Source organism: Cervus canadensis, chromosome 11 (assembly GCF_019320065.1).
Source record: "Cervus canadensis isolate Bull #8, Minnesota chromosome 11, ASM1932006v1, whole genome shotgun sequence".
Lineage (NCBI taxonomy): Eukaryota > Metazoa > Chordata > Mammalia > Artiodactyla > Cervidae > Cervus > Cervus canadensis.
The window spans coordinates 25,091,585-25,118,921 of record NC_057396.1 but is presented as its reverse complement, the minus strand read 5'-3'; the positions used below and the strand labels follow the sequence as shown (position 1 = coordinate 25,118,921).

The following is a 27,337-nucleotide window of genomic DNA, read 5'->3' as shown; positions in this document are numbered from 1 at the left end:
ATTCCAGCAACCCTGACCCTTCCAAGAGAAGCTCACCGTCTGGGGGGATCTCCTCAGGTCCTCGAGGTGGAGATCAGGCTCCAAATGTGGGGAAGCATTACTATCCTTTATCTCCAGCTCTTTCAACAAGTCCTGTTGCTTCTGAACTTTGACCTCCAGGTCGCTGTGATGGGAGATTGGGGTGGGGGGGGCGGGGGGGAAGAGTTGGTGAGGCAGGGTCACATGCTGAAGCAGACCTGGCAGCACCTTTCAGGACTCCTAGCGGGGAAGGGACAGAGCCATCTCCATTCTTTCAATCCTGCTAAAGATGCTGAGGCAGGGCTGGGGCAGGGACAGTAGAACTAGGGGACCCCGGCTAGTCACAGCCTCTTAATCCACCCCCCCAACCCCCTCTCCAAGTCCCTACAAATCTCAGCCACTCCGCTTGGCTCCACCTCCGCTTGCCAACTGGACCACGAGGAGACACAGCTCCCGAGCAGCAGAGGTCAGAGGGCAGGCGGGAGGCGCAGGGGTGGCGGGGCGCAGGGGTTCAGACCACCTGACATGCTTCTGCAGCCTCTGACTCTGGGCCTGCAGCAGCTCCACCTGGGACTCCAGCTCCAACTTGCGGGCCTGAAGCTCCTCGAGGCTTCTTCGGAGCTTCCGGTTTGACTCCAGCAGGTGGGTGTGCTCCTTCTTGGCCTCCTCCAGGTGCTGATGGGTGGCTGTGGCTTCCTGGGGGCAGAAGGAAAGACAGAAGGACCTGGAGACGCGGGACGCTGTCGACGGCGGAGGCACAGAACAGACAGCAGCAGACACCGGGGAAGCACTGGGCGAGAGGCTGGACCCGGCACACGTCAGATACAGGCCCTGCCCCTTCGTGGCCCCGCCCCCTCCGTGCCCCCCACCCCCACCCCCCGGTTGCCAGGCTAATCCCGCACAGAGAGGCAATCTGTGGGATGCTAGCCACCAGAGAGGCAATCTGTGGGATGCTAGCCACCAGAGAGGCAATCTGTGGGATGCTAGCCACCAGAGTTTGGAATCCAATTCCCCGGATAGACCAGGGGAATGAAGGGGCTAGGGAAGGAAGGAAGTGCAATGAGGGAGGACAGGAGGAGAGGCAGACGCACCTCGCTCTCCAGCGCGACCTGCCTCTGCACGTTGAGGAGCTGTTGCTTCTCTTTCCGGGCCGCCTCCTCCTGCGGGGCACAGAAGGTCTGGCCATCTGGCCGACTCTGGGCCTCTCCTGGGGGAGCTGACTTCCAGGTCAAGGGTACCTGAGAGCCTGTCCTCTGCCCCTACTCCCGCACCTGGACATCCAGCTGAGCCAATCGGGCCTTGATATCCTTGGTTCTGGTTTCAAGTTCTGCCTCTAAATCTTGGAGCTTCTTTTCCTGCACGGAATGTAGGTGGAGAGAGAAACGGGAGTGCAGCCAGCGCCCAGGCCTGAGCTGAGGGCCTGGAGGAGTTCACGACCCTGTGCCCCACACCACGTGCTCCAAGCTGGGCTGGGCTCCCCCAGCAGAGCATCACCCCTTACTTATTTGGGGGGGGGGGGGGAAGGGGAGCAGAAGCAAAGACACCAACCCCAAGGCCCGTGGTGCACTGACCTCCACTTCTAGTCCTGGGGATGCTCCCTGGCCCAGGAAGCAAAAGAGCAAGGATGCCCCAGCTTGGGGATGGGCAGCGAGAGACCTCCCCACCCCTGAAGCCGTTAGGCTCCACCCCGCCGCGGTGGCAGTGCCGGGCCCCCAGCACTCTTCTGCCCGGGTAGAGGGGTCGGGGAGGGCGGGCCCCAAGCGACCGTCAGTCCAGCGGCCCACCTGCTCCCGGTGCCGCCGCCGCAGGTCCTCCAGCTGCCGGTCCTGCTCCTGTCTCGCCGACTCCAGCTCTCGCTCGTGGGCCCTGCGCAGGCGCTCCAGCTCTCCCGTCAGGTGCCGGAGGAGCTCAGCCCGCTGCTTCCTCTCCTGACGGAGGGTGGGGCCATCGGCGGGAAACCACGGCGGCCCCTCCCAACCCTTCGACCAGAGCCGTCCCCTACCCCCTGCCCTGCCACCTCAGGTCAGTAAGATCAGGGATCCCACCAGGCCTCTGAGGCCGACTCTTGGAGAGAGAGGGCCCGGGACCATGTGGTCTCACCCCCAGAAACCCTGCACCCCCTCTGCTGCTGCCGAAACAACACTGGACAGATGTCCTGAAAAATCCCTGGTGTGGACCCCTGCCTCTCTTACCACCCCCAACACACACAGCCTTCCTTCCTTAAGGGAAGGGGTCTTGACTAAAATGTCACTATTCTTCAACAAGGGCAGAATTGGTTTAGGAAAGGAGTCAACTACATTTTCCTCTGGGCTGCTATTTCTGCCCTGGTGCAGAGTCTGGGATACTGGTTCGAGTTTCTGGAGGCGTAGCCTAGAAAATAGGGACAGAAGCCCACCCAGCTCTGGGCTAAAGTCAGCCACCAGCCCTCCCTGTTGTTCACCCCAATGTGAGCACACCAGCGTGGGTCCACTTAGTCATGTACTTTCCCCTCCAAGCCAGAGGCTGAAGAAGGGCAGGTAATATCTAAATATTGGTGGCTCAGATGGGAAAAGCGTCTGCCTACAATGCGGGAGACCTGGATTCGATCCCTGGGTCGGGAAGATCCCCTGGAGAAGGAGATGGCAACCCACTCCAGTACTCCTGCCTGAAAAATCCCATGGACAGAGGAGCATGGTAGGCTACAGTCCATGGGGTCGCAAAGAGTCGGACACAACTGAGCAACTTCCCTACTTCCCTTCCCTTGCCAATCTATTTCCTACAGTCCTGGAATTTCTATTAGGCCTGGAGGCATGGGGTTGGCGGTTAAACCAACCGCATCAGAAGGCTCTGGAGTCAGACAGTCTTGGCTTTAATCCTAGCTCCTCTCCTTCTCAGCCAGGGAGGCTTAGGGGAGTTGCTTATGCTCAAGTCTCAGTTTCCTGTTTTTAAAATGGAGAGACCGGTGGTAGCATGGACACCCCCGCCTGAGGGTATTGTGAAGACTAAATGAGGTTAACGGGCAAAGAGCTCAGGATGCAGCTGGCACATCATATAAGCTCAATACACCACGGCTGTTATTAACAGGAGAGCAAAGTGCAGCCTGATGGCAGGGAGGCTTTAGTACAAAGGCAAAACCGGATTTCACCACTGCCGGGGGCAAGTAAAGAATGCTTCCCACCACCCCTAACCCCTTCCAAGGCCCTCAGGACATCTGGGAAGGACCCCGAGGCGTGGGTGGGTGGGTATGGGTTTGTGTGTGTGTGCACACGCGCACACACATACACACACACACGTGCACCAGGGGATGTGGCCAAGTCACCTCAGCCTCGTACTGCTGCCTGGCCTCGGCTACCACCTGCTGGTGCTCCTCCTTCATCCTGTCCATCTTCCGCTCGTGCTCCCGCTCCACCTCCTGGCGCTTCTCTCTCAGGAGGCCGCTGAGCTGCCGGGCAGGAGGCAGGGATGCGACATGCAAGACTGAGGCTGGAGCAGCACCCGGGGACTGAAGCACTTGAAGGACTCACACATGTGTGCGACACATGCCCACCTCCCCCAATGTCCCCACATACACACACGGCCACACCCAGCACCCCCTCCCACTCCACTCACGTACAGGGCACAGGGTGGAGAAGGACTTGGCCTCCAGGGAACTAAGGCATAAAAACAGAGCCCCAGCTGAGCCGTCCAAAGCAAAGCAAAGACCCTCAGGCCAGAACGGCTCAGCTGGCGGTCCACGACAACGGGCCTGCAGAGCGAAAGGAGCAGACCGGCACTCACCTCCTGCTCGTACTCCAGCACCTGGTACACTTTGTGATGGGCTCGCTGCTCTGCCCACCCAAGGCTCTCCTGCAGCTGGGCCTCCTCTCTCTGGTGAGCTTCCTCCATCTTCTTCTGGAGGCTGGAGACCACCTGAGGAGGCGCCCACACCAGGCAGTGTGATCCTCAGAGGGCCCTACAGAGTGGCCGCGGGTGACTCGCTTCCCAGGGACCCAGCCCCCAGGGCTGCAGGAGAGGGAGGCCAGTGGCAGGGACGGTGTCGGGGTGAGTTCTTCTGCTGACCAGCCCAGCTGTGAAGGCTCAGAGCCCAGGGACCAGCATGCCAAGCTCTGCCCGGCAGGCAGGGCCGCCGCCCCTCACCTCCCGATGCTTCGCCTCCAACGAGGAGGAGAGCCGCTCCAGCTCCTCTCTGTGCTTCCTCTCCAGTGCTGCCACTGCCTGGGGTGCAACACAGGGCCCGTGAGGACCAGGGCAGGCTGGCCAGGCTCTGACCTTGGGCCGAGCAAAAGCCAGGAAGACCATCCCCAGTGCCCCCTGAGCTAAGGGGCTGAGGGCAACTGCAGGCACGTCTGTATTCCTCCAAAACAGCTGCCCCTCAAGTCTGCAAGCAAATGGGGACATGGAGGCCAGAGTGGAGGGAACCTTTCAGTGAGGCTTGGTCATGGCCCTTCCACCCTCGGGCCTCTGGGCCAAACCACAGTACCCAGGCCACACTCCTGCCTGTGAATAAGGGCCAGGAGGCCTGGAGGCTCAGTACCGTCTCCCTGAGCACGGGCAGCACAGTGACCTCCTCCATAGGTTCCCTTGGTCTGGGAACTGACACTCCACCCAGAACCAAAATAAAACACCAGTTCCACTTGACCTACTACCTACTTCAGCCTCTTACCTAGAGACAGACCACTGGATGGGAGGGACAGGGAGTGAGGACAAAGGAGAACAAACCCCCCTGAGTGAGCTGGCCTCTGCTCTGAGGCAGGGGTGGGAAGGAGAGATGAGAGGTCATCACAGCTGCCCCTCAGGGACGAGGACGGGGACGCTGCACCTTCGTCCTAAGACCTCTGGTCTGGTTTCAGATCTTTCAGTCATGGAGTCTTTCCAAACCCCCGGGTCCTTTCCCTTCAAACTTCTTCTCTGCTGCTGACAACTCCCAGCAGGCCCTGGAGGGGGGCCTCTGGATCCCACTGTGCCCTCTGTCCGCCGTGGAGACCAGGGCAGCATCTGCTCTGAGACGAGTGGGCTCCACATGGGCCCAGACGGCCAGCCCAACATCTCCGTGCCCCTTTTCACAGACCCCCGCACTACTGGCTCCCCTGGGCACCAAGGCTGGCTCTTGTTCTTCCTCAGCACCCAGCCCCTCCCCAGGGACACACAGGGGTGGACGGGGGCACTCACTTCTTTCCTCTCCCCTTCCAGCTGCTCCCTCAGCTGCTGCAAGGCCCTCTCCTTCTCCGCGTTCAGGGCAGCCTGCTCTCTCTTCTCCGAAGCCTCCATCTCTTCCCTGAGCTGCTCCAGCATCTGCCTGCTCCTCTCTTCCAAGCTGGCCCTCTCGGCCTTCTGCAGAGACTCCAGCTCTTCTCGCAGCCTCTGCAGGGAAGCCTCTTGCTCAGCCCTGGGCAGAAAAGGAGGTGGGGGTGGGTCTGGGCACTTACGTTGCAGGGGTGTGGGTGCAGAGAGGGGAGAGCCTCCGGGGAGGCCGGGCTGCCGACAGCCCGCACTCACCTGATTTGGTCCTCATCAGCCTCCGAGCTGGACTGCACCTGGGCGCGGAGCCGGGACAGCCTCTGGCTCTCCTGCTCTCTCATCTGGGTCTCCTCCTCCTCGGTGGCTCTCTGCAGCTGCTCCTTCAGGGAACTGCAAAGCAAAGGCAAGTTTGCTGGTGGGACCACAAGGCCTTCCCCCTTCTACACCTAACCCCTGGCTCTCAGTCTCCAAAAACCTAGAGCCTGCTTGTGAAGCTTCCTACATCTTAAGAACAAACCTAACCTCAGCCTCTGGCTCCTACTGCCTTTAATACCTCCCAGGGCGAGAGGGGCTACGAACTCTACCTGCCCTTTGCCACAGGAAGCAGATTACAGGCTCTGTGATCCCAGAATAGCATTTCTGCCAAAGGTTCTCCTCTGCCTCCAGGTGGGAGGCATTTACTCAAGCTTGGATCCAGTCTGACCCCAACCTAGCTCTGGCCACATCACATGAGCCAGCACCTCCAAACCCCACCACACTCCTCCCTGCCTCCTGGCCTTTGTTCAAGCCAGTTCTCTCATTGAGAATCCCCTTTCCTACCTGACAAACCCGTGTTCCTTGTTCAACACCCATCGCCCTCCTCTCGAAGCCTTTCCAACTCTCTCCAAGTTCACCAATCCTCTTTCAGCTCCCATCACACTTTATATGGGGACCTTTCTTATCCATGCCGCTCTGTGCCATGCATAACATCACACCATAATTCAGCCTTTGTATGTGTGTTTTCCTTACAGGTGTGGGAGTGTCTCAAGAGAAGGAATCTTGTCTTAAAATCTGCTGTCTCCCAAGTGCCAAGCACAGTAACAGAAATGGAAGTAGGGACTCCATGAGGGCTGGCTGAATTTGGGCAGTATCACCCAGGCCCAAACTACAAGCAAGTTCTGATTATCTGTGAGGGGTCCCTTATTCACAGACCAACGAGATGGTGACCATCTCATCCCAACCAGACAACCCTCGCGCAGCCTGCACGTGACCAGGGGCTGTCATGTGACCGGTGCTGCACACTCAGGGAGTTCAAGCCTGAGAAAAACATGATTCAGAAGACAATCTCTCGGAAAAGCTTCTGCAGTGAATTCCAGAGCCAGAAAAGACCGGATCATTCTCTATTCTCGACTATCAACACCACTGCTCTCTTCCGTAATGATAGAAAATTTAAAGATTCTTCCTGCTAGATTCCCCAGAAACCCTTTGTCTTTGTCCCAAGGCTAAATTTTACACATATCACCACAGAATGGAAGGTCTTCAGCAGTTAAGTCCTGCATTTTACAACACTCTCCTCTCTTCATCTTACAACTAAACTCAGTCTGTTTCATAACTTAAGAAACGAAGCGTCAGCCTGCCTGCCTGCATTCTCATTCAAGAAATATTTGCTACAAGGTCCACTGTGGTTTCCAGAAATTTCCACCAAGTGGTAATTTCCCAGGAGAGAGGAGACCCTACCCCTCAGAAAGGCTCATGTGTAAATAGAAACAGGGTTCTCATGACAAACTACTTTGAAGAAAGCCAGGCAAGGCACTGCCCACAGAGAAATCACTTAGTCAAGATCACCAACACTGTACTGATTTCAACTGAAAATATAACCAAGAGTCAGCTTTTACTGAGCAACTATCATGTTTTAGGCCCTGAGTCAGATACTTTTCAACAGGCTGGTTTTCACTACAATTTAGGAGGGCTCTGGGAGGCCCCTCTTAAGTTGGGGAGTTCGGGAAGGGACAGAAAGCAGTCAGCACAGCCCAGGGTGGCCAGGGAGAGAGAGGAGCCTGGTAGGTAGATACCACAAGTATTTCTTCCTAGGCACTGCCTCTCAAGGTAAGCTGAGTTGCACTCTATTTGGGAGGCCCCCTCCCCAAGTTCCAGGTGGCTAGAAGAGGAGGATGCCTGGGACCATCTATACTTTGGGGTGCTCTCTGGCAGGGGGACCCAGGAGGGGTGACACAGGATGGACCCTGGTCAGCAGAGCCTGTGTTAGGCTAATGAGAGAGACTGTCCCCAAGCCTCCGGGCAGTTGGGTGCTGGTTTTCTGTTAGTTTCTCTAAATTAAGCATAAATATTTTATACAGTCTTTGCCATGTATGATATAAAAATAGTAAGTCTACAGCACTTTGGGATCTTCTGTCCAAGAGGACAAGATTCAGCCTTTAGCTTAACTGCCAAGTAAGTGAAACATATTAACATCTTTTCGTAGCACTTTCCTCATCCTGGGACTGTGACAAAGATGGTTTATGACCCTCTCAATATCCATTCTCCCACTATTCTTTACTAAGAGAACCCTAATTTTATTCTCAGGCCCAGAGACCAGCTAGAGGACTACATTCCCCAGTCAACTTTGCACCCTTTGCAAGCAGGAGTGGCCAGTGAGATATAAACAGAAATTATTGGGTAAAGTTTCCATGAAAGTGCCTTCGAAGGGACTGAATGAGCTAGAAGGGGCCCCTATACTTCCTGCCTGGAACACAGATACGATGGCTGGAGATCCAGCAGCTACACTGGACTATAAAGAGCGCCTGAGAGTAAAAGTCAGCACTAACGATGACAGAGGGATTAAAGGACACCCGGTGACACTTCATTGTGGAGCCATCATGCCAGCCCTCAACTGCCTTTTCCTATAAAAACCAGAACTCCAGCACAGAAACACACAATCCTACACACACAGGCCCAGCCTAAGCTTACGTGCTGCATTTGTCGAGGGCCTGCCAGTCAGCTATTCAAAGAGTAGGAACCCAAACAGAAACTTCTGGGTCCTGGGCAAGAGCACCTCACACCCTATCACATGGTCCCTACCAATCTCACTGGGTCCCCACAGGGCCCCGACTCCCAGGAGAGAGGACGTCATAGTCATTCAGAAAACAGGCTCTGGGACTTCCCTGGGGGCACAGTGAGCAAGAATCCAGCTGCCAATGCAGGGGACACGGGTTCAATCCCTGATCCGGGAAGATTCCACACATCAAGGAGCAACTGAGCCATGCGCCTTAACTACTGAGCCCGTGCCCTAGAGCCTGGGAACCACAACCACTGAAGCCTACGTGCCCTAGGCCCTGCGCTCCACTGCAATAAGAGAGCAGCCCCCACTCACCGCAACTAGAGAAAGCCCGTGCAAAATGATGACAACCCAGTGCAGCCAAAAATAAAATACATAAAAATTATTCAAAAACAAAAACAGGGGACTTCCCTGGCAGTCCAGTGGCTAAGACTCCGAGCTCCCACTGCAGTGGGCACAGGTTCAATCCCTGGTCAGGGAACTAAACTCCTCCATGCTGCATGGTGCAGCCAAAATAAAAAAACAAAGAATGGTGTTTAAAAAAAAAAAAAAAACAACGAAACAGGCCCTGGAGACAAACCACCTGGACTGTTAATCCAGGCTCTGCTGCTTATGAGGCTCCATACCTTGGACAAGCTACTTAACCTTCCTGTGCTTCAGCTTCTTCATCTATATTATAAATTCTACAAAATAGACGATGACAACACCTCATAAGGGCCGTTCCAAGGACTGAACGCGTTAGCAGACATAAAGCACATGGATCAGAGTAATCTCTCAAAACATACCAGCCATCCCCATTACTATCATGCCTCTCAAGTCCCTTCCCAAGAAAAGGAAAGGCACGGGTCTTGGCCAGGGAGCCCACCCCTCCTCCTGGGCCAGGGAGGAGTCGTCCTGGAGGGGCCCAGGCATCCCCGTGTCTGGGCCAGGGGGCGGCAGTACCTGAGCGCCCTCTCTTTCTGCTGGTGAAGCTGCAGGGCCTCCGCCTCCTCCTCTCGCCACAGCTTCTCCCGCAGCCGCTGCATCTTCTCTCGCTTGGACTCCAGGAGCCGTGTCTGCTCGTGCGCGAGCTCTCGGGCCACCGCCTCTTCCGTGGCCTCCAGCGCGGCCTCTGAGAGCTGCTCCCGGGGAGCCACGGGCTCTGCAGATCGCCTGCCAAGGGCGGGAGCAGCGTTTCACTCGGTTTACTGTTCACCCACCTTCTGGCACCAGGGTTTATACAGATACTGAACAGCCCACATGGAGCCCTAACAGAGGGCCCCCGGTCAGGAGTCCTACGTGCATGTCAGGTTGCCTGAGGGCGAGCAGCAAGGCTACCCTCTCGAACACAAGGGCAGCATCTGTTCCAGAGCAGCGGCCCCCAACCTTTCTGGCCAACCTTGCTGGAACTGGTTTAATGCAAGACAATTTTTCCACAAATCAGGGGTTGGGGGGTGGTTTGGGGATGATTCACGTGCATTACATTTACTGTGCACTTTATTTCTATTATTACCGTATCAGCTCCACCTCAGGTCATCAGACATTAGATCCTGGAGGTTGGAGACCCCTATTCTATATGATAAGCTCTACTGTGGCTATGTGAGGGAGGGCCTAAGTGCCTAAGGAGTGGGATGACGCATAGGAGGCTCTCAGGGGACTGGGTAGGTTGTGGCCGGAGTGAACACCCTGAGACATGGCTCAGGAGCTGGTGGCAGGAGAAGAGGGCAAACTTCTGTCCCTCATGGGCTCCTCCCGAGTGGGTTCATGGCCCTGGTTCCGTCTCCTACCAGTGCTCTCCCTGTTACTTGAGGCTCATGCCAGCAGTTTGGGAAGTCCCCAGAGGCTGCTCCCTGACTCTCAAAACTGAACAGCGGTCAATGCTTATGAGCCAGCAGAAGCAGCAGCAGCATGTCTCCTAGCCCTGAGGCCCAGAATAGTCCATGGAGGACCAGGAATGCCCAACCTCTTTCCACAATGCCAAGAGAGCCAGGCAGGAGACCCTTCCCTAAGCCAGAGAGAGTAGCAGAGGCACATCCGAAATGCCAGGCTCCATATCTCCTCAACAGTGCCACAACTTCATCTGCTTAGAGTGAATTCACCGTGTGAAAATGGGTAAAAGGAATTCTGACTGGGATGCAAAAGGCAGGTGGTTAGATAAGGAACAATGGGATTGGTTAAAGAGATGTCTACAAAGTCATGAAGCTTGTTCTGTTGCGCATATTTTGGCTCTTGAAGGAAACAGCCAAAGAGAAACCCCAAGAACATCTTAAGCAATGGAAACATAAGTGGGATAAAGTATTTTGCCTCCCAGAGTGGCTTTCCTAAAGGCAAGGATGCATGTGCAGTCCCAGGTCCTTAAAGCTTACATTAGAAATTGGTCTGGCCACGCAAGCGCCACCTTCTCCCGCGATGATCAGCCTGTGGCAGGGCCTGGCACCATGGCCAAGTGGACCACAGCAGCATGCAGGAGGGGTCTGAATCAAGGAGGGGTGGGGACAGGGTCCGAGAAGGGAAGCAGCCTGCTGGGGATGCAGAAGCCCCTCTGCCCTCAGCCCCTGCTCTGCAGCAGATGGAAGGCGGTGGGTGGGATCAGACTAGCACAGCAGAAGGAAACGAGGGCTCTGGAATTCCCTTCCAGCCCCCTTGAGGCCAGAGACAGAAGAAACACACAAAAGTCTCTGAAAAATTGAGATCCTTCCTAAAATCGTGACTCAGACCAGAAATGGTCCTGAGCTCTGTCTTCAGCTCCCTTCTGCTCCCAAGCCCGTCTCCCTCCTTCCAATTCCCGCTTCCTCTCAGTCCCCTGACGCAGCCCAGACTGAGGCAGATGTAAGATGTAGCCGCCACCTCCTCTGAGAATCCCGCCCTGGGAAGAGCCTCCCCCCAACCCCGCCGCAGCTCTCCGCCTCATCAACCCTCTAACTCATTTCCAACCTGAGCTGAAAACATCTTTTTTTCCCTGAGATAGTACCTTTTAATGTCTCCCTTCCCTGCGGGCTGCGGAGCTATGTGGAGCCCTAGGGACAGATGCTGCGAAGAGACAGAGCACCAGCCGGCGTGACCGCGTGCACCCAGGCTGCACGCATCGGTGAGCCTGCCTGCACGCCTGGCATGCAGGCAGATCGGGGCTGCTTTTCCAGTGGGCCTCTTCGCTGTGTCCCTGTTTTCAAGACTGAGTATCCCAAACTCCCAGCTTAGGTCCAATGCAGTCAACAGTGAGCCTGAAAGATCTATGACACGCCTGGGGAGTCAAAGCCTCCAGGGGAAGAGGCAGGTCCGATTTCTAGGCCACTCCCCAAGTATCACCATCAGTGAGACCCAGTTTCCAACAGCGAGTGGCCAAGAGGAGGCTCAGCAGAACGTCGTTTCAGGCTGCCGGCCGAGTTACTCTGAGACATACGAGGGAAAGCGAGGAGGGACGGGCAGGGAGGGAGGAGAGGGTGGAGGGCTGTGGTACCCAGGGTCCTGACGCGGCCGTGCCACCACTAAAACTCGGATCGCTATCAGGGATTCTGTCTCCACTCATTTTCAACCCAGTGGTTTTTGTTTGTTTTTTAACTTTTTATTTTATACTGAAGTGTTAGTTAGTCCCTCAGTTGTGTCCAACTCTTTGCAACCCCATAGACTGCGCCGACCAGGTTCTTCTATTCTCCAGGCAAGAATACTGGAGAATATTCCCTTCTCCAGGGGATCTTCCTGACCTAGGGATTAAACCCGGGTCTCCTGCATTGCAGGCAGATTCTTCACCATCTGAGCCACAAGGGAAGCCCATTTTATATTGCGGTATAATCAATTAACAGTGCTGTGACAGTTTCAGGTGGAGAGTCAAAGGACTCAGCCATACTCCCCTAAACTCCCCTCCCATCCAGGCTGCCATATAACACTGAGCAGTTTCATGTGCTATACATGAAACTTGTTGGTCCTTGTTGGTTATCCATTGTAAATACAGCAGCATGTACCTGTCCATCCCAAGCTCTCTTAGCTATCCCTTCCCCGCAACCATAAGTTCATTCTCTAAGTCTGCGAGTCTCTTTCTCCAGCCCAGGGGTTTTAATGCATTTGCCTTCTCTCTCTACAAACACCTCATGAAGGATGCTGGGAAGACAGAAGGAAGGATATGCTTATTTCCCAGACCCGGGCCTTCCAGCCATAAAGCACACACAGCAGTGGCTGCTTGCTGGCCCCGCCTGCACTCTGACCTCCCTGTGCTCCTAACCCCTCCTGATTCTTCTTGACAACATCCATGCCGGTGACAGACTCTCCTAATCATGCTTTTTATTCTCTGTATTTTACAGTGTTACAATATCTGAAGAAGTTGGCTGGTCAAGGAGAGGGTGCCCCTCCTTGGACCAGGCAATCTTTATAGACAGCAAAGGGAATATGTCTTTCCTAAGCAAACCCACCCCTACCGTCTCTTAATCTATTTCCCATGCCCCAGATCACCCAGGGCCAGGCCCCAGGCAACCAGAGACCATGCCCAGAGCCCAAACCCATCCAAAATTATTCAAACTTCCCCCGCTACAATCGCTCGAGTACTCACCCCGCCTCACCCACTGCTTCCCAAGAAAACCCCAATAAGAGCTCCGGGTCATGCAATTCCTTCTCGCTTCTTTCCCCTCCTGACCAACTCTGGTCCTTCCCCACGTGGCCCCGGCTGGCAGGGCATGCCCTCTGGAAACACAAGGAATAAATTCTTCTTTCAGTGGCATCGGCCCCTCTGTGTTGTCACTCAGTCACCTCTGCAAATTATAATTCCATGGATACAAATGAGGCACAGCGTCACTCCCCCACGAAACCCAGAGAACAAATCCATTCTGAAGCCAGCTGTAAAGGTCAATAGCAAGGAAGTTCTAGAGCCTGAGAAGACTCCAGGAAAGGAGCAGAAGACATCTCCTAAGAGCACCGTGTAAACTGAACCTGTGGGGTCAAGGGGAGGGAGGCCCAGCAGGGACAGCCTCGCAGGGATGGGAGGAGAAACACAGGGAAGAGGACTTGTCAGCCCGGGTGGCCGGGAGGAGCCTCACCGCCCAACTTCTCTCCCAGAAGCCCTGTGAAAACGCCCTCTGACCCCTGACCTCCACCCAGAGGGTCCTGTTTCTGAAGCCCGCTCACCTCCTGTCCTCATCATAAGCAACCTGATCTGGCTGTCCACAGACACCAAGAAGACCAGGGAAAGCCATGTCATTCCCCAGGGGCAGGGCTGTCACCAGCGCTGGATGGGCTGGATCACCACCTGAAAAGGGGGCCAGCTCTTCCCTACATCACTCCTTCAGCACTACAGAGCTCTACAGGAGAATGTGCATTCTCGGTCCCGCCAGCCCTCGGCGACACTTACTGTGAGTAATCAGTGCATGAACCTGTCTCTGCTCAACAGTCAGCCCCAATCCTGAGGACTCTTAATCCTTTAGTACTGCTCAGCTCACAGGCAGGAAAAACTGTATCACCCTGAAACCCTGACACCACGCAGGGAAAAGACACAGTGACTGCAGACCAAGAGACAGAAGTCAACGGCTCCAGAGACTAGAATCTAGATCTAATTCTGCAATCGACTAGCAATATGACCTTGGGCAAATCCCTTTGCCCCTCTGAACCTCAGTTTCCTCATCTGTAAAAGGGGCGAGAGAGGGGGAGAAGAGCTAAAAGGTTTCTAAGTTTTAGAAGTGCAACAGAGTAGGTGAGCTGTGAACCCAGGCACAAAAGATCTACATTGTGTACTGGATAATTCCATTCAAATGAAGTCGGGGAACAGGAAAAATGAATCTATGGGACAGAAGCCAGAAGAGTAATGATCTGGGGTGGATGGACTGAAAGGAGAGGAGCCCGAGGAAGCTTACAGGAGGGACAGAAATGTTCTAAAAGATCTGGGAGGTTGTGACACGGTGTGTAAAAAGTGTTAGTCACTCAGTCAGGTCCGACTCTTTGCGACCCATGGACTGCAGTCCACCAGGCTCCTCTGTCCATGGAATTCTACAGGCAAGGATACTGGAGTGGGTAGCCATTCCCTTCCCCAGGAGATCTGTCCAACCCAGGGGTCGAACCCAGGTCTCCTGCATTGTAGGCAGATTCTTTACTGTCTTGAGCTACCAGGGAAGCCTGTGATATGGTCCACATGTATATAAACATTCATTGACTTGTACAATTCACGTGTACATACAACCAGGTACATAAATACCACAATAATTTTTTAAAGGAAAACATTGCTTGATAGAGTGGACAACGTGGTTGACCAGGTTTCTGCTAATGACCCAGCAGGTACTCTGCCCCCTCGCTTCCAGCCTCATACCCTAGGGGCTGACGAGGGGAGCCCTGAGGGCTGCTTAGGGGTCAAGGCTGCACACAGAACCAAGGGTACACTCACTTTCCCCCCACTCCACTCCTTGAGCCAGGGCCAGAGCACCCTCTCCCCACCACCCAAGACACGATGGGCACTAAAGCAATCCACACAATGGAGGACAGGGACAGACATGGAAACTGGCCCTTACACCTCTGGAGAGCCTGGCAGGGTGGGGCTGACCGCCACCTTCTCCTCGGGCTCTTCCTGCCCAGGGCCTGGCCCCTCGGCCTGGGGACGCCGTTCCTCGCCCCTCTCGTGGGCAGCAGGTGGGCTTGGGAGCATCCCTTGACAGCAACAAGGAAGGAACTGTGTTAAAACCAGCGGAAGGTGACAGGCTCCCAGGTGTATCCCACTTGGGGCCAAGGGAAGAGGCAGCCCCAGCAAGATGTGCGGTCTCAGGCCCCAGGCCTCAGCTCCGCTGCCCACTGCCCCACGCAGCAGGGGCTCCGTGGGTGCTGCTGCTCTGCCTCCACAGTGACTCATTCCAGCTGAGTGAGCTCTAAGGCCAGCGTCTTTCTCGTCCTGGGGGAAGCCCAGGGCACCGCACCTCCTTGACCTGGGGCCCAGCACTAGCAGGGCTCCGTCCACCCCCGGGGCTTGCTGAATGACTAGCGGTGGGATGATCATGGGGAAGAAGGGGGCTGGCAGGTGGGGACCAGGAGACGTGGTCGCCCCGCAGCAGGAACCGCCCAGCCTGGGTGACAGCAGACTCTGCCCCACCCCTGGCAGGGGGTGGCTGGGTTAGAAGAGATACTTCCTTGTGTCGGAGTTTCTAAGTTCCCCTAACCAGTCTGTGCACCCCGATTGTAGCTGTAGACTGCAGACTAGGAAGAGGCAAATTTCCTCCCTCCTCAGTTTTTATGAAGCACTAACCAGAAACCTCCGTTGCTGCTGCTTAGGCTGCAAACCCGCCCCCTGCTCTCCCCACCTCTCCAGACCCACTGCCCCCCAACCCTGGGAGGCTTCTGGCCGGCCCTTACCTCTGCAGGGAAACAGAGGGTGGGGGACTGCCCAGAGAGCCCTCCTCAGGCTTTGCTGCCTCCTTCCGCTCAGGCTGCCCCTCTGGGGCCTGCGGAGGCCCTTCGTCGGTGGCCTGGCTGTGAAGGAGACTCTGGAGCCGCTCCTCAGGCAGAAGAGGGGGAGATAACCTGAGCAGAGAGCAGAGTCAGGGCCTCCACTCGGACAGCAGCAGGAGAACTGTAGAGTGGAGTATGTGGACCCAGGTCCATGCCGCCTCCAGGCTGGACCCCAGTCCTGGCCCCACCTCCATGGAGAGCCCATGGAGGGCAACACAGCTAGAAAAGCAAGACGGACAAGCTCCCTACTGAGCTCGCCCTTTGCCTGGACTGGACTCAGCCCTCCCAGGTCCGGAGGCTGCATTTGCATGGCCCAGGAGTGACATCTGGGCATACACGGGTGTATCTATCCCCACCATCCCTGGGGTCTGGGAGTGGGGGGAGTGATGGAAGAATTGAGCAGAAAAGAGGGAGAAAAATAGAAGCCAGGCTCAAATGGTCACTCTATAGAAAATACATGAAGCTGAAGCTTTGAAGAAGTAAAAATGCTGATAGCTTTTCAAGTTTCAAAAAGTAGAATGACCACCCCCTTCCCCTGCCAGGGTGGCAACCCTTCTCTTTCGTGGGCCCAGGCCTGAGAAGCTGGAAGCCCCTGTCTCTCAATCTCTCTCTCGCATACACACACACACAGCTGCAGCCATTTCTGATGTGGCTAGGCCTGGCTCAGAGCCCTGAGCTGCAGCACCGATCCTCTAGCCTGGTCCCCCAGACCTCTAGCAGACTATCCAGCCCTGACCCATGACCAGGGACACACGAGGTTGCATCCAATTGGGTGAAGAGGACAGAGCCCTGGCCCCACAATGGTGCTATGGCCACAAAGTCCCACCAAACACTGCAGCAGTACCTCCCACTTCTGTCTTGGTTTGCCTGTGCATGTGCGCACACACACACACACTCGTGCGCACGCACACGCACAAACTCTGCAAGGCCATCCAGTGAGTTCATCACTGGCGCACACTGAGGCATGTAGGCCAAAGGCAGGAATTCTGGCCCCAAGTCCACGCCATCCCAAAGTCCCCAAGGGCCGCCTCCCACACACCGTACCTCTCTGAGACTCCGGACTGCTTGCTCTGCAGCTCCTCTTGGCTGGACTGGCTGGCATCCTTGTCTTCTCTTCCAAACTTCTGGGCCTGCAGACAAGCAGCAGTGGAAAATGTACACTGGGGTAGGGGGTCTGCATCGGGTTCTTTAATCCTCCAGTTGACGCCCATGCCAGGAGGAGGCACTGAGAAGTAGCTCTTGGTGGGAGAGGACCACTTGGGATGCAGAAGAGAAGGCCTGTCTACTGTACAACGAAGCCCCTGCGGCTCTGGCTAAGCCCCCAGGCTCACAGCTGTTCCCAGAGCCGGCCTTGCTGCCCTGGGGAGGATGAGTCAGATACCACAGCCACTGCAGGCAGAGTCAGAAGCCACAGGCTGAAGGAGGACACACAAGAAAAAGAAAATCCTGCCTCCTGCAGGTGGAAACATTCACTGCCAGCTGCAGAGAGAAAGCAGAGACGTCCGTGAACACCCCAAATCCACAGGCCCCCGACCGCCAGAGCCACTGATCATCGGGAATGCTGAAATTCAGTGAGCAGGATTGGGGACGGCAGACAAAGTGCATCAAAGTGGAAATCTCCTGGAGAGATGGAGACGTGGTGAAACGAGAGACAGCTATACTCCAGATGAGAAGGGCACCGTGAGGGCAACCGGAAGGGAGGAAGACGGAGCGCTCCTTTGCACCATTCTGAGATCCCCCGACACCCAGGTGCCATCAGTAGACAATGACACCCCCTTCCTAATAAGGAATTATACCTGCCAGACAGTGCAAAGAAGAAACAAAGAGAGTCAGGCCCAAACCTCATTTTAAAGTTTGGGTGTCTGGGCAAAGTTAGCAAGCTGGTGAAAAGGACTATTCTTAATACATTCACCAATTTTCTGAAGGGGTGAGGTGACAGGGGTATAGCAGTGCAGTCAGCCTGGACTTAACCCTTAGTTCCAGCACCTCCTCCACTACAAAATGGGATCGCAGGGCTTCCCTTGGGCTTTCCCGGTGGCTCCATGGTAAAGAATTCGCCTGCAATGGAGGAGACGCAGGAGACACAGGTTCAATCCCCAGGTCGGGTGGCTCAGCGGTAAAGAACTCGTCTGCCAGTGCAGGAGACACAGGTTCCGTCCCTGAAGGCGGAAGATCCTACACGCCCACAGCAACTAACCCTGTGCGCCACAACTATTAAGACTATGCTCTAAAAAAAAAAAAGACTGTGCTCTAGGGCCCAGGAGTCGCAACTACTGAAGCCCCCGCGCCCTAGAGCCTGTGCTACATTCAACAAGAGAAGTCACCAGTCACCGCAATGAGAAGCCCACGCGCTACGGCTAGAGAGGGGCCCCTCTTGCCACAACGAGAGAAAAGCCCACGCAGCAGTGAAGACCCAGCACAGCCAAAGATAAATAAATAATTTTTTTTTTTTAAATGAGATAGTGAACCACAGGGTACAGGGCTTTTAGTGGGGATTAAATGAGATCATATACTTTAAAGCCCGACTCCGGCCCAAAAAAGGCATGCTACAAACATGAGCTCTCCTCACACTCCTCCTCCTCTCCCCACACTCCTCCTCCTCTCCCCCAGCCCGGCGGGCGGGGGGGTGGGGGGGACAAAAGAAACCCAGCTTCGCCAGTGCCAGTCCCCATCCTAGGACCTGCACTCCTTCTGTCACACTCACAGGGGCCCCGTCTGTTCCGGCACACAAGGGTTAACAGGAGAGGTGGGGCTGGAGACAGCCCACTCCATCTTCCCCGGCGGGGTTCCGGCCGCGCTGGCACACCTCCGTGTCCCCAGCCCCGTGCCCGCAGCCCCCCACGTCTCTCCACTGGCAGCCTGAGCCCCAGCAGCTGTGGCCGACTCTGCCATCTGGATGGGTGAGGAAGGGCAGGGTCTGAACTAAAAGCCAGCTCCCCCCAAATTACATTAAAAATAGAAACGCTGCCTGGGAGTGCCTCCCGGTGCCCGCAGCAGAAGGGCTCCCTGCCAGCACTGCCATTCCTGATCGCATCAGCCGGGCAGAGCCCGCAGACAATGGCAGGGCGGGCGTCCTTCTCCCGCCCCGCCTCCTCCCCTTCCAGGACTCAACTTGCAACTTGTCTTCCCTACAGATCACACCATGCTCAGCAGAGAGCTCCCCTCCCACAGGCCAATCTATTTCACAAACTAAAATATAAGATGGGTAACAAGGTGCAGTGATCATAATAAATATTGGGGGGCTGAGAATCAGCAAGGATGAGCTGCAGACAATGTCTGTTTCCTTCCTGATTCACCTTTCTGCTAGAAACTCAGTCAGCCCTGAGCCAAAGAAAAGGGCACACCTTGGGCAAGTACCCACACAGAGGCCCTTTGAGCAGAGTTTTACTTGCTCCCTAGAACTTTCTGCCCCAGAAAGGGAGTCAAAGGAACCAGGCAAGGCCATCAGGCACATGGGCACTCTTCAGAACGAGGAAACGCATGCCCGTTCTAAAGCCTCTGGCCTAAGACTGCTCAAGACACCCGTTCCCCAACCTAAACTCAGCTCTGGGGTTTTGTTTTTGTTCACGATTCAGTCTTCACTTAAGTAAATCACAGGGACTTCCCTGGTGGTCCACTCTTTTAAAAAAAACCCCCAAGGAAATCTGTCTTTTTAAAAGCCCCCCAAGGGCTTCCCTTGTGCTCGGCTAGTAAAGAATCCGCTTGCAATGTGGGAGACCTAGGTTCGATCCCGGAAAGATCTCCTGGAGAAGGGAAAGGCTACCCACTCCAGTATTCCGGCCTGGAGAATTCCATGGACTGTATAGTCCATGGGGTCTCAAAGAGTCGGACACGACTGAGTGACTTTCGCTTTCTTTCACTTAAGGATTCTAATATTGGCCAGATTTTGGAGTCAGAGCAGTGGAAAATCACCTTGCCTGGCCAACTCGGTAACTTTCCCACTTACCTGCTGCCAAAGGTACCTCACCAATCACCTGCTCCAAACCCTTCCTGACGAACACCACCTGGCCTTGTCTGTGCCTTTACAGACCTCCAGTGCTGCAAACGGTGGGCAGGCAGTAAGGGGGAGAGATCCAGTGTCCAGCAGGGACCCAGTGGCTAAGCAGTGGCCCAGGAAGGCTTATCAGCCAGAGCTGAGAGGAACATGTCAGGCTCCAATCAACCGGACTCACAACTCTACCCTGACTCAGGACTGGCTTCAAGAAGGGCTCCCAGGCTTGATTCACATTAAATACCTTGTTTTACCCAAAGGAAACGCCCCCTCAAACCTGCAGAGACCACACGTCAGAACCACTCTCCTCTCAATAATCCCTCAGAGGAGGCAAAAAGATCTTGGCATTTATTTTTTACAGATTTTTTTTAAAGGATGGCCATTCCAGCTGGTCTAAAGGGATACCTCATTGTAGTTTTGATTTGCATTTCTCTAATAATTAATGATACCGAGTACCTTTTAATGTATTTGTTGACCATCTGTCTTTTTGTTTCAAAATTGGTGTTTATTTAAAATAAGTGGTAACGTTTTTTTGTTTCAAAATTGGTATTTATTTAAAATAAGTGGTAATGTTTGTTTGTTTGTTTGTTTGTTTTTTTGTCTGTCTTCTTTGAAGAAATGTCTGTTTAGGTCTGCCCATTTTTGGATTGGGTTGTTTGATTTTTTGGTTATTGAGCTACATGAGCTGTTTGTATATTTTAGAGATTAATCCCTTGTCAGTTTTGTTTGCAAATATTTGCTAGTGTTTCACCATGATATTGATGCTTGTTTTGAGAAAAAAATCATTTTAATCATGTTAAATAAATGGCTTCCTTAATGCTATTATTTTTAGAAATCAATATTAAATTTTTATCAAATACCTTTTGATCTCGAAGTGATCAGGTTTTACCCTCTGATTCACAGATATCATGAAATATAGTTAGAAGATTCATAATATTAAACCATCCTTCAATACTAAAAGAGAAAATGAAAAAATGACCTTGGCTTCAAGCTCCTTTATCCCCTACTCTGGGTTCAATGACACCCATGCCTGCCCAGAGCTTACATCTGGCCAAGGAGACAGAGAACCGGAAAAGAAAAGCAGCAGCGCTAAGGGAAGCAGAGGGGAGGACCAATCCATCCGGCACGGAGGAGGTGACGTCAGAGGTGGGCCTCCAAGACCAAGAAGGAGCTCTCAGGGCACAAGGGGAGGCGGCCGGCAGGCAGGGTGGTGAAGCAGTGGACGGTGTGGCCCAGGGGAATGGCGAGTGGTGGGCACAGCCAGGGCACGGCAAGTGGGCTGAGGATGTGGGAGCAGAGGTTGAATGGGCCAGGTGAGGAAGTGCCCTGAAATCCACAAGCTGCACAGTGCTTTTTTGCACAGGCATAAATGGTTGGCCCTCAGGAGCTAAATGAATGGATGAAGAGACAAAAACAGGGAGAACAGGGGCCAGGGAATGCCCTTAATTCACAGCAGCAACAGAGCACGAACGTTGGAAGCTCCATCACAGGCACAGTCAGGGCCTTGCCTTGATGAATCAGAAGCGAGAGAACTCCCAGAAATGCACCCTGGGATAGGCAGGCCTCAGCTCTTGATTATCAGCAAAAATGAGGCCCCAGCCCAGCCCCAGAGAGACTTACCTCCCAGCGGGCTCCACCCAGGACAGAGGAGTGCACATCCACATCCAGCAGGCGCTCTGAGATCTGGCTGCGGAAACCGAAGTCCTGGAGATGGTGGAGACGGGGAGGTCAGCTCTCCCCCAATCTTGGTCAGTGCCCACCAGAGATCAGGGCCTCTCCTCCACTCCCACCTTCCAGAAAGACGCCTACTATGTGCCAGACACTGTGCCAAGCATTCCAATACCTACTCATTAATCTCATCTTTAAAATAACACTGGGCTTCCCTGGTGGCTCAGACAGTAAAGAGTCTGCCTGCAATGCAGGAGACCCGGGTTCAATCTGTGGGTCAGGAAGATCCCCTGGAGTAGAAAATGACAACCCACTCCAGCATTCTTGTCTGGAGAATCTTATAGACAGAGGAGCCTGGGGGGGCTACAGTCCATGGAGTCGCAAAGAGTAGGACATGGCGGAGTGACTAACACTTTCGCTTTTCTTCAAAATAACTGCAACTAGATGGAAAGATATGTGGTAAAGCAACTATGGTATACTGCTCACTGCAGACTCTAGGGGGTGAGTATGTAGATATTCACTATAAAATTCTTTTAATTTTTCCATACGGTTGAAATTTTTCATACTCAAATTACAGGGGAAGAAAGTAACCCTATGAGACTGTCCTCTTATTTTTATCTCACAGAGTAGGAAGCTGTTTGAGAGCCCATGTAACTTGCCCAAGGTCACGCATCTGTTAAGCAGCAGGGCTGGGGGTCAGATGTGTCCTGGGCCGACTCCAGAGCCCAAGCTCTTTGCCTGACATGTGCTGCAAAGCATGTCACTTTCCAGCTGTCTCTCCCTGCTGGTGCCCAACAGGAGGCCTAAGTGCCCAGAAGATCTGTGGGCGGGTAGGAAACAGGGCTTGCCAGGCTCCTCCCAGCTGGTTTCCCCTTCCCATACAGGTGCCCCTCTGGACAATGGGGATGAATCAGCACCACTTTCTCCACTGGCTTCTCTTTAGGACGGGCAGCAAGGGCCCACGCAGGTGCCAGCTCCCCACTGCCCTCTGGCTGCCACAGAGCCAGGACACCTCCCCCTCTGAACCCAGGAGCCCCACTGGGCTAGGTGATGGATTGCTATCTGACAGCACGCTAACAGGGACAGTTCTGTCATCAGCCCTGATGAATGGCGCGATGCCCAGCCAAGGTCTGGTCCTGCTGGCCATGGCTTCCTCCACCCACTCCCATAAAGAAGAAAAATGCTGACGGACACACTTCTCCACAGGGCGACTCCCTGAGAAGGGCCAGGGCCCTTGCTTCAGAGAGCTCTGTGGCACGGTGACTCTTCATGATGGTTTCTGCCAATAGTGACTTTGCCTCCCCTTCCTGGCTTGTGGGTTTTCTGTGTGGATGACATTTTCCTTTCAGCGTGAGTTCTACTCCACTCAATGCAGCTGCCATCTGGCTCCTTAAGCCCATGGCTCGGCAAGGGGCTTGAGCACACAGCCTCCTAATTCCTCTGCACCCCCTCGTATCACTACTGCTCATCCCTGACCCTCTCCCACTAATCCCTTCCCTTTGATCTGCCTCCTCCAAACAGATGGAGTGTGGTTTCTGGAAGAAATGCTCTGCCAAAAAGCACCCCAGACTACTCCCCTTAGATACAAACCCGGCAAGTGAAGCCAGGATTTGGGAAGCTCTGTGGAAGGTGGAAGGGCTGGAACAAAGACACCATGGATGCTGGCATTCCAGAGCAGTCTTCACTTTGGAAATGACCACACCACAACACACTTCTTGGTCAGAGCCTGAAGACTGGTCCTTCCTTGCCACAGTTCAGTGATCCCATAAACACACACACACACAGCCTCGACTCTCTTACACTCATACAATGCTCTTGTTAAGAGCCCAGAGCCATGATCTCATATGATCTCACAGGCAGTTCAAGGAGCAGTAGTAATAACAGCTATGCTTGTTTAATAGTCATATGCTAATGATGTATATATGCTTTACCCCACTTTCTTCTCACAAGAAACCTAAAAAGTAGGTAGTGTTATCCTTGGTAGGGCGAGCTGAGGAAACAGAGTTATACAGGACCCAAGTTTGAGTCCTAACTTCCCCACTTACAAGCTGTGAGATGCTCGGCAAGTTATTTAACCACAGTAACTCGCATAGCCGTGCTCTTTATCACTACTCTGCTGCCCACCGCACCCCCGCACCCCCATCTCAGACTGAGACTCACCAAGCCCAGGAAAGACCTGGGGTCAGAAGCAGCGGAGTCTGAGAGCTGTAGCTGCTTCACGTGTTCACTGATCTCCGACTCCTGGGGAGACAGACGCAGAGAAGTCACCGGAGCAAAAGACAGAGGGTCGTTACCAGTCTCCATGGCGCCCACACAGGGCTGAACCCAAACCGAAATCCACCTCCTCTGGAAAACCTGAGAGGCCTGTGGACCCTCCCATTCCCAGCCCCCAGCCCACTCAGGCTGGGCAGCCCACGGGCAACACTCTACACGTGGAGGGACAGCCAAGCGAAGCGGAGGGGGAGGTGGTTAGAAAGTCAGAGGTGGAGAAGTTTGATGTTCTCCTAGAAATACATAACGAGAGCATCTTTTCCAGGAAGCAGTGAAAAGCTCTTTAATGAATTCCCTCACCATCCCCCTGGAGGAGGAGCAGGACTGAGGGCTGGAAAATGAAGACGCCAAATGCTCTCGCCCCTGGCTCCTACGTCTGTCCATCTGGGTCACTGGACCATCTTGCCAAGCAAGGCTTCCTGTAACCTGACTGACCAGTGCTGGGGCAGGACACTCCCAAATGTGGCCCCCCCACCTCCCTCCATGCTTCCTCTCTTTCTAGGAACATAGGATGCAACCAGGAATAACCCAAAACTGATGTCAAGAAGTAGGAGGGGGAGGTGGGAAATGGTGAGAGGAAGTAAGTGGGAGCCCAGAAGAGCATGAATATCCCAGGAGGGTGCCCATGGAAAAGCAAATGTCTGCTCTGAATTTCTAGTGCCAGCAGGTATGGAGTTTCATTCAGGATTTTACTGCCTGCTGGGTCTGGGCATATTTGTCACAATTAAGGGTTCTGGCTGATGTTGACAGCCCATTGCAGGGTCTGCAAATGAAGCTTCTGACTCAGTAATAAAGATGAAAAGAGAGAACCGTGCTCCGGGCTCAAGAGAGCAGAGAAGCCTGGAGCCAGCAACTGCCCTCGGGACCGAGTGACTTACTTCACTCGCCTCTGATCTGCTCTCTTTTGGGACAGAGGCCTCCTTCTTTGGCTCCTCAGCTGCCTCTTCCTTCCTGGAACCCTCCTCTCCTGCGTCCACTGGGTCCTCTGGTGCCTCTTTTTTAGTGGCATTGGCAAGCTGATCACCTCCGGGGTCCACCACACTTCTGGATGTCCCAGGATCATTCTTCTCATTCTTTCCTTTATCTGGGAACCAACTTGCCTCTCTTCGCTGTTGCTCTTTGCCGTCAGCACTGCTCAGGCTGCTGTCTGCACCTTGGCTGAAGGGCTTGCCAGCAGTAAGGGGGCCGGCAGCATCGGAATCAAGAGAAACGTCCTTCTCCTCTGGCTGGCTTGCTCTTGGAGACTCCTAGGGAGCAGCCAACCACGTCAGAAGGGAAGACATCAGGAATTAATGCAAGGAGTTTGGAGACTTGATAAGACAGAACTGCCATTGTTCCTTGATGCCTGCAGTTCTGAAACCAATGGTTATCCCATACCTGAAAAGCTTTTAAAAACAGACTCCTGGCTCCAGCCCAGATCCACTGACTCTGAACTTCACGTTGACCTGGATATACCCAACCTGACGCCTGTCCACTGAAGGGCTTGGAATCCAGTGCCCTGGACAGTGCCCGACTCTACAACCACCCATCACATCCTCAAGTAATAAATCTGTCTTGTTCCAGTCCCACTGGCCAAACCGTAAGACCGCAGGCTCAGAAGTCAATGTTTGTTTCTGACAATGAGGACAGAGAACCACACGAGAGAAAGGTCCAGAGCTTCTGTTTTTCATTTTTAAAGGCAGCAGGAAAATGAATAAATAAAAGGCAGCAGGGAAGAAAGATCGAGAGGGTGCCCCTCCTCCATAGCAGCGAGGGTAGCTCTCTCCCTAAAGCACCCACCCACCCGCACCAGGAGGCTACACAAGCAGCCCAGGGGCCAGGCTCCTCTGTCGGAGGACTGTCCAGTGAGTGTTGTGGGCACGAGGTGCCAGATGGGGTGAGGGTAGGACACTGATGGGGGAAATGCCCAGAGGGCCCGGGAGGTGGGGGGAGGCCTGGGAACACAGGTCTGAGAAAGGGAAGGCAGGGGCCCAAGTAGGAGCGCCTTGGGCCACAGACCAGGTCTGAGAGGGCCTCCAGCCCCGGGGAGAGCCCCGCAGTCACCAGGCAGAAATGGCCCTACTCTGGGACCTGCTGCACCACCACCAACTCCTTCAACAAGCCGAGCCTTGGCACGAGCCGGGGCAGATCAATGGTTCAGGAGCTGCAGGCCGTCAATCCACCAAGGTCCCCTCGGCGGGTTCTCTTCAAAGGAGACGGGAGCAGCACCCCTCTACAGCTGCCCACCCTGCTTCTCACTCACAAACCCCATGGGAAAGACCTAGAGAAGAGACCTAGGAAAACGTTTAGAGCTGCCACAAGAAGAAAAGGACCCTGCCCTTGGAAACACAGCCAGCAATCTCTTCTGGGCTCAGGCAAAGACCTTCTCCCAGAAAACATCTGGCCTGACACTTGAGCCATCAGTGTGAACAGTGACTTTTGAGACCTCCTGACCCCCAACTCTGGAGACTCCAACAAGAAGCCCGATGACCAGAGTCCAGAGGGCCAAGGAGAAACCCCAAATCCAGCATTCATCCATGCCGTCTGTCTGTAAAAGGATCCACTGAACCCAAAGCTGTGACCACCCACTGTGGGTCTGGTAGTCGACCAACAAGCCCACCCAAACTTTCCAAGGATGGTTAAGAGAGAGAAGCAGCAGGGTGCTTTCAGAGCCTGGCTTCAGAGACAGAACACCCAGGTTTCAAATCTTGGCTCCATGCTTCCAGGGACCTCGTGGAAACTAAATTTTCTGTGCCTCAGTTTCTTCCCCTAAAATGAGGGGTATCATAAAGCCTATCTCATAGGGTTGTTAGGAAGATTAAATGAGTTAACGCTCATTAAGTGAGTAAAGAGCAGAGAACTGTACCTGGACACTGCAAGCGCTCCATAAACGCTAACTCATTTTTTCGTGTGCTTATTTGGCTGTACCAGTCTTATGTGGCAGGCAGGATCTTTGATCTTCATTGCAGCATGCAAGATCTTTTTCAATTTTTTTAAATTGCAGCATGTAAACTCTTAGCTGCGGCAAGCGGGATCTTAGTTCCCTGACCAGGGAAGGAACCCACGCCCCCTGCATTGGGAACATGTGGAGTCTTAGCCACTAGACCACCAGGGAGCTCCTGATACCTCATGTTTTATGATGAGGCCCACACGTTCATTCACTGAGCACCTTCTCAACCCTGCCGTGGGGACCCAAATATGAAGACCGATCCTGCCCTCAAGGAATTCAGCTAGGTCTGGAGAAAAGTGAAGTGTCCCCGGTGGCCCTGGCTATGAGCTTTGACTGCCAGAAGCAAAGGACACGGGACACAGTGATGATGCTGTCATCAGCTCCCAGCCTGCGCCCAGGGAGGGAAGCGGAGGCCGAACAGAGAAGGGGTGGGCTTCCCTCACGCCCTGGCAGCACCAAAGCACAGTGCCCTCCAGTGCTGCCCACCCTCCCGACACTCCAACTGCAGCGTGGAGGAGATCCGCAGTCAGCTCCTCCCTCCTCTGAGAGGCCTCTCCAGGGCAAGGCCAGGCCTCCTCACCTCGGTGTCCCCACAGCGGCCAGCACGCAGTGACTGGTCGGGGGCTCACGGAGGATGTGGGTAAAGAAGATGTGGTACATGTATACAACGGACTCTTTATTACTCAGCCATAAAAAGGAATGAAACTGCGCCATTTGCAGAGACATGGATGGACCCAGAGACTGTTATACAGAGTGAAGTAAGTCAGAAAGAGAAAAACAGATAGTGTATATTAACGCATATACGTAGAATCTAGAAAAA

General features: G+C 54.2%; 1 protein-coding gene across 1 annotated transcript in view; it reads right to left on the bottom strand.

Annotated features, from left to right (window-relative positions):
* Positions 1–27,337, bottom strand: part of CEP164 (centrosomal protein 164) — a 74,063-nt gene that overhangs the window by 6,724 nt on the left and 40,002 nt on the right. The window contains exons 8-25 of the mRNA XM_043480783.1: positions 24,467–24,835; positions 23,478–23,558; positions 21,270–21,353; positions 16,703–16,788; positions 15,563–15,730; positions 14,936–15,276; positions 14,731–14,866; positions 9,212–9,421; positions 5,494–5,625; positions 5,167–5,383; positions 4,135–4,212; positions 3,775–3,906; positions 3,317–3,439; positions 1,803–1,946; positions 1,290–1,373; positions 1,110–1,178; positions 539–714; positions 37–163 (exon numbers count right to left, since the gene is read on the bottom strand). Of these exons, the coding sequence (XP_043336718.1) occupies positions 37–163; positions 539–714; positions 1,110–1,178; positions 1,290–1,373; positions 1,803–1,946; positions 3,317–3,439; positions 3,775–3,906; positions 4,135–4,212; positions 5,167–5,383; positions 5,494–5,625; positions 9,212–9,421; positions 14,731–14,866; positions 14,936–15,276; positions 15,563–15,730; positions 16,703–16,788; positions 21,270–21,353; positions 23,478–23,558; positions 24,467–24,835 (2,757 nt within the window). The remainder of the gene's footprint in view (positions 1–36; positions 164–538; positions 715–1,109; positions 1,179–1,289; positions 1,374–1,802; positions 1,947–3,316; positions 3,440–3,774; positions 3,907–4,134; positions 4,213–5,166; positions 5,384–5,493; positions 5,626–9,211; positions 9,422–14,730; positions 14,867–14,935; positions 15,277–15,562; positions 15,731–16,702; positions 16,789–21,269; positions 21,354–23,477; positions 23,559–24,466; positions 24,836–27,337) is intronic.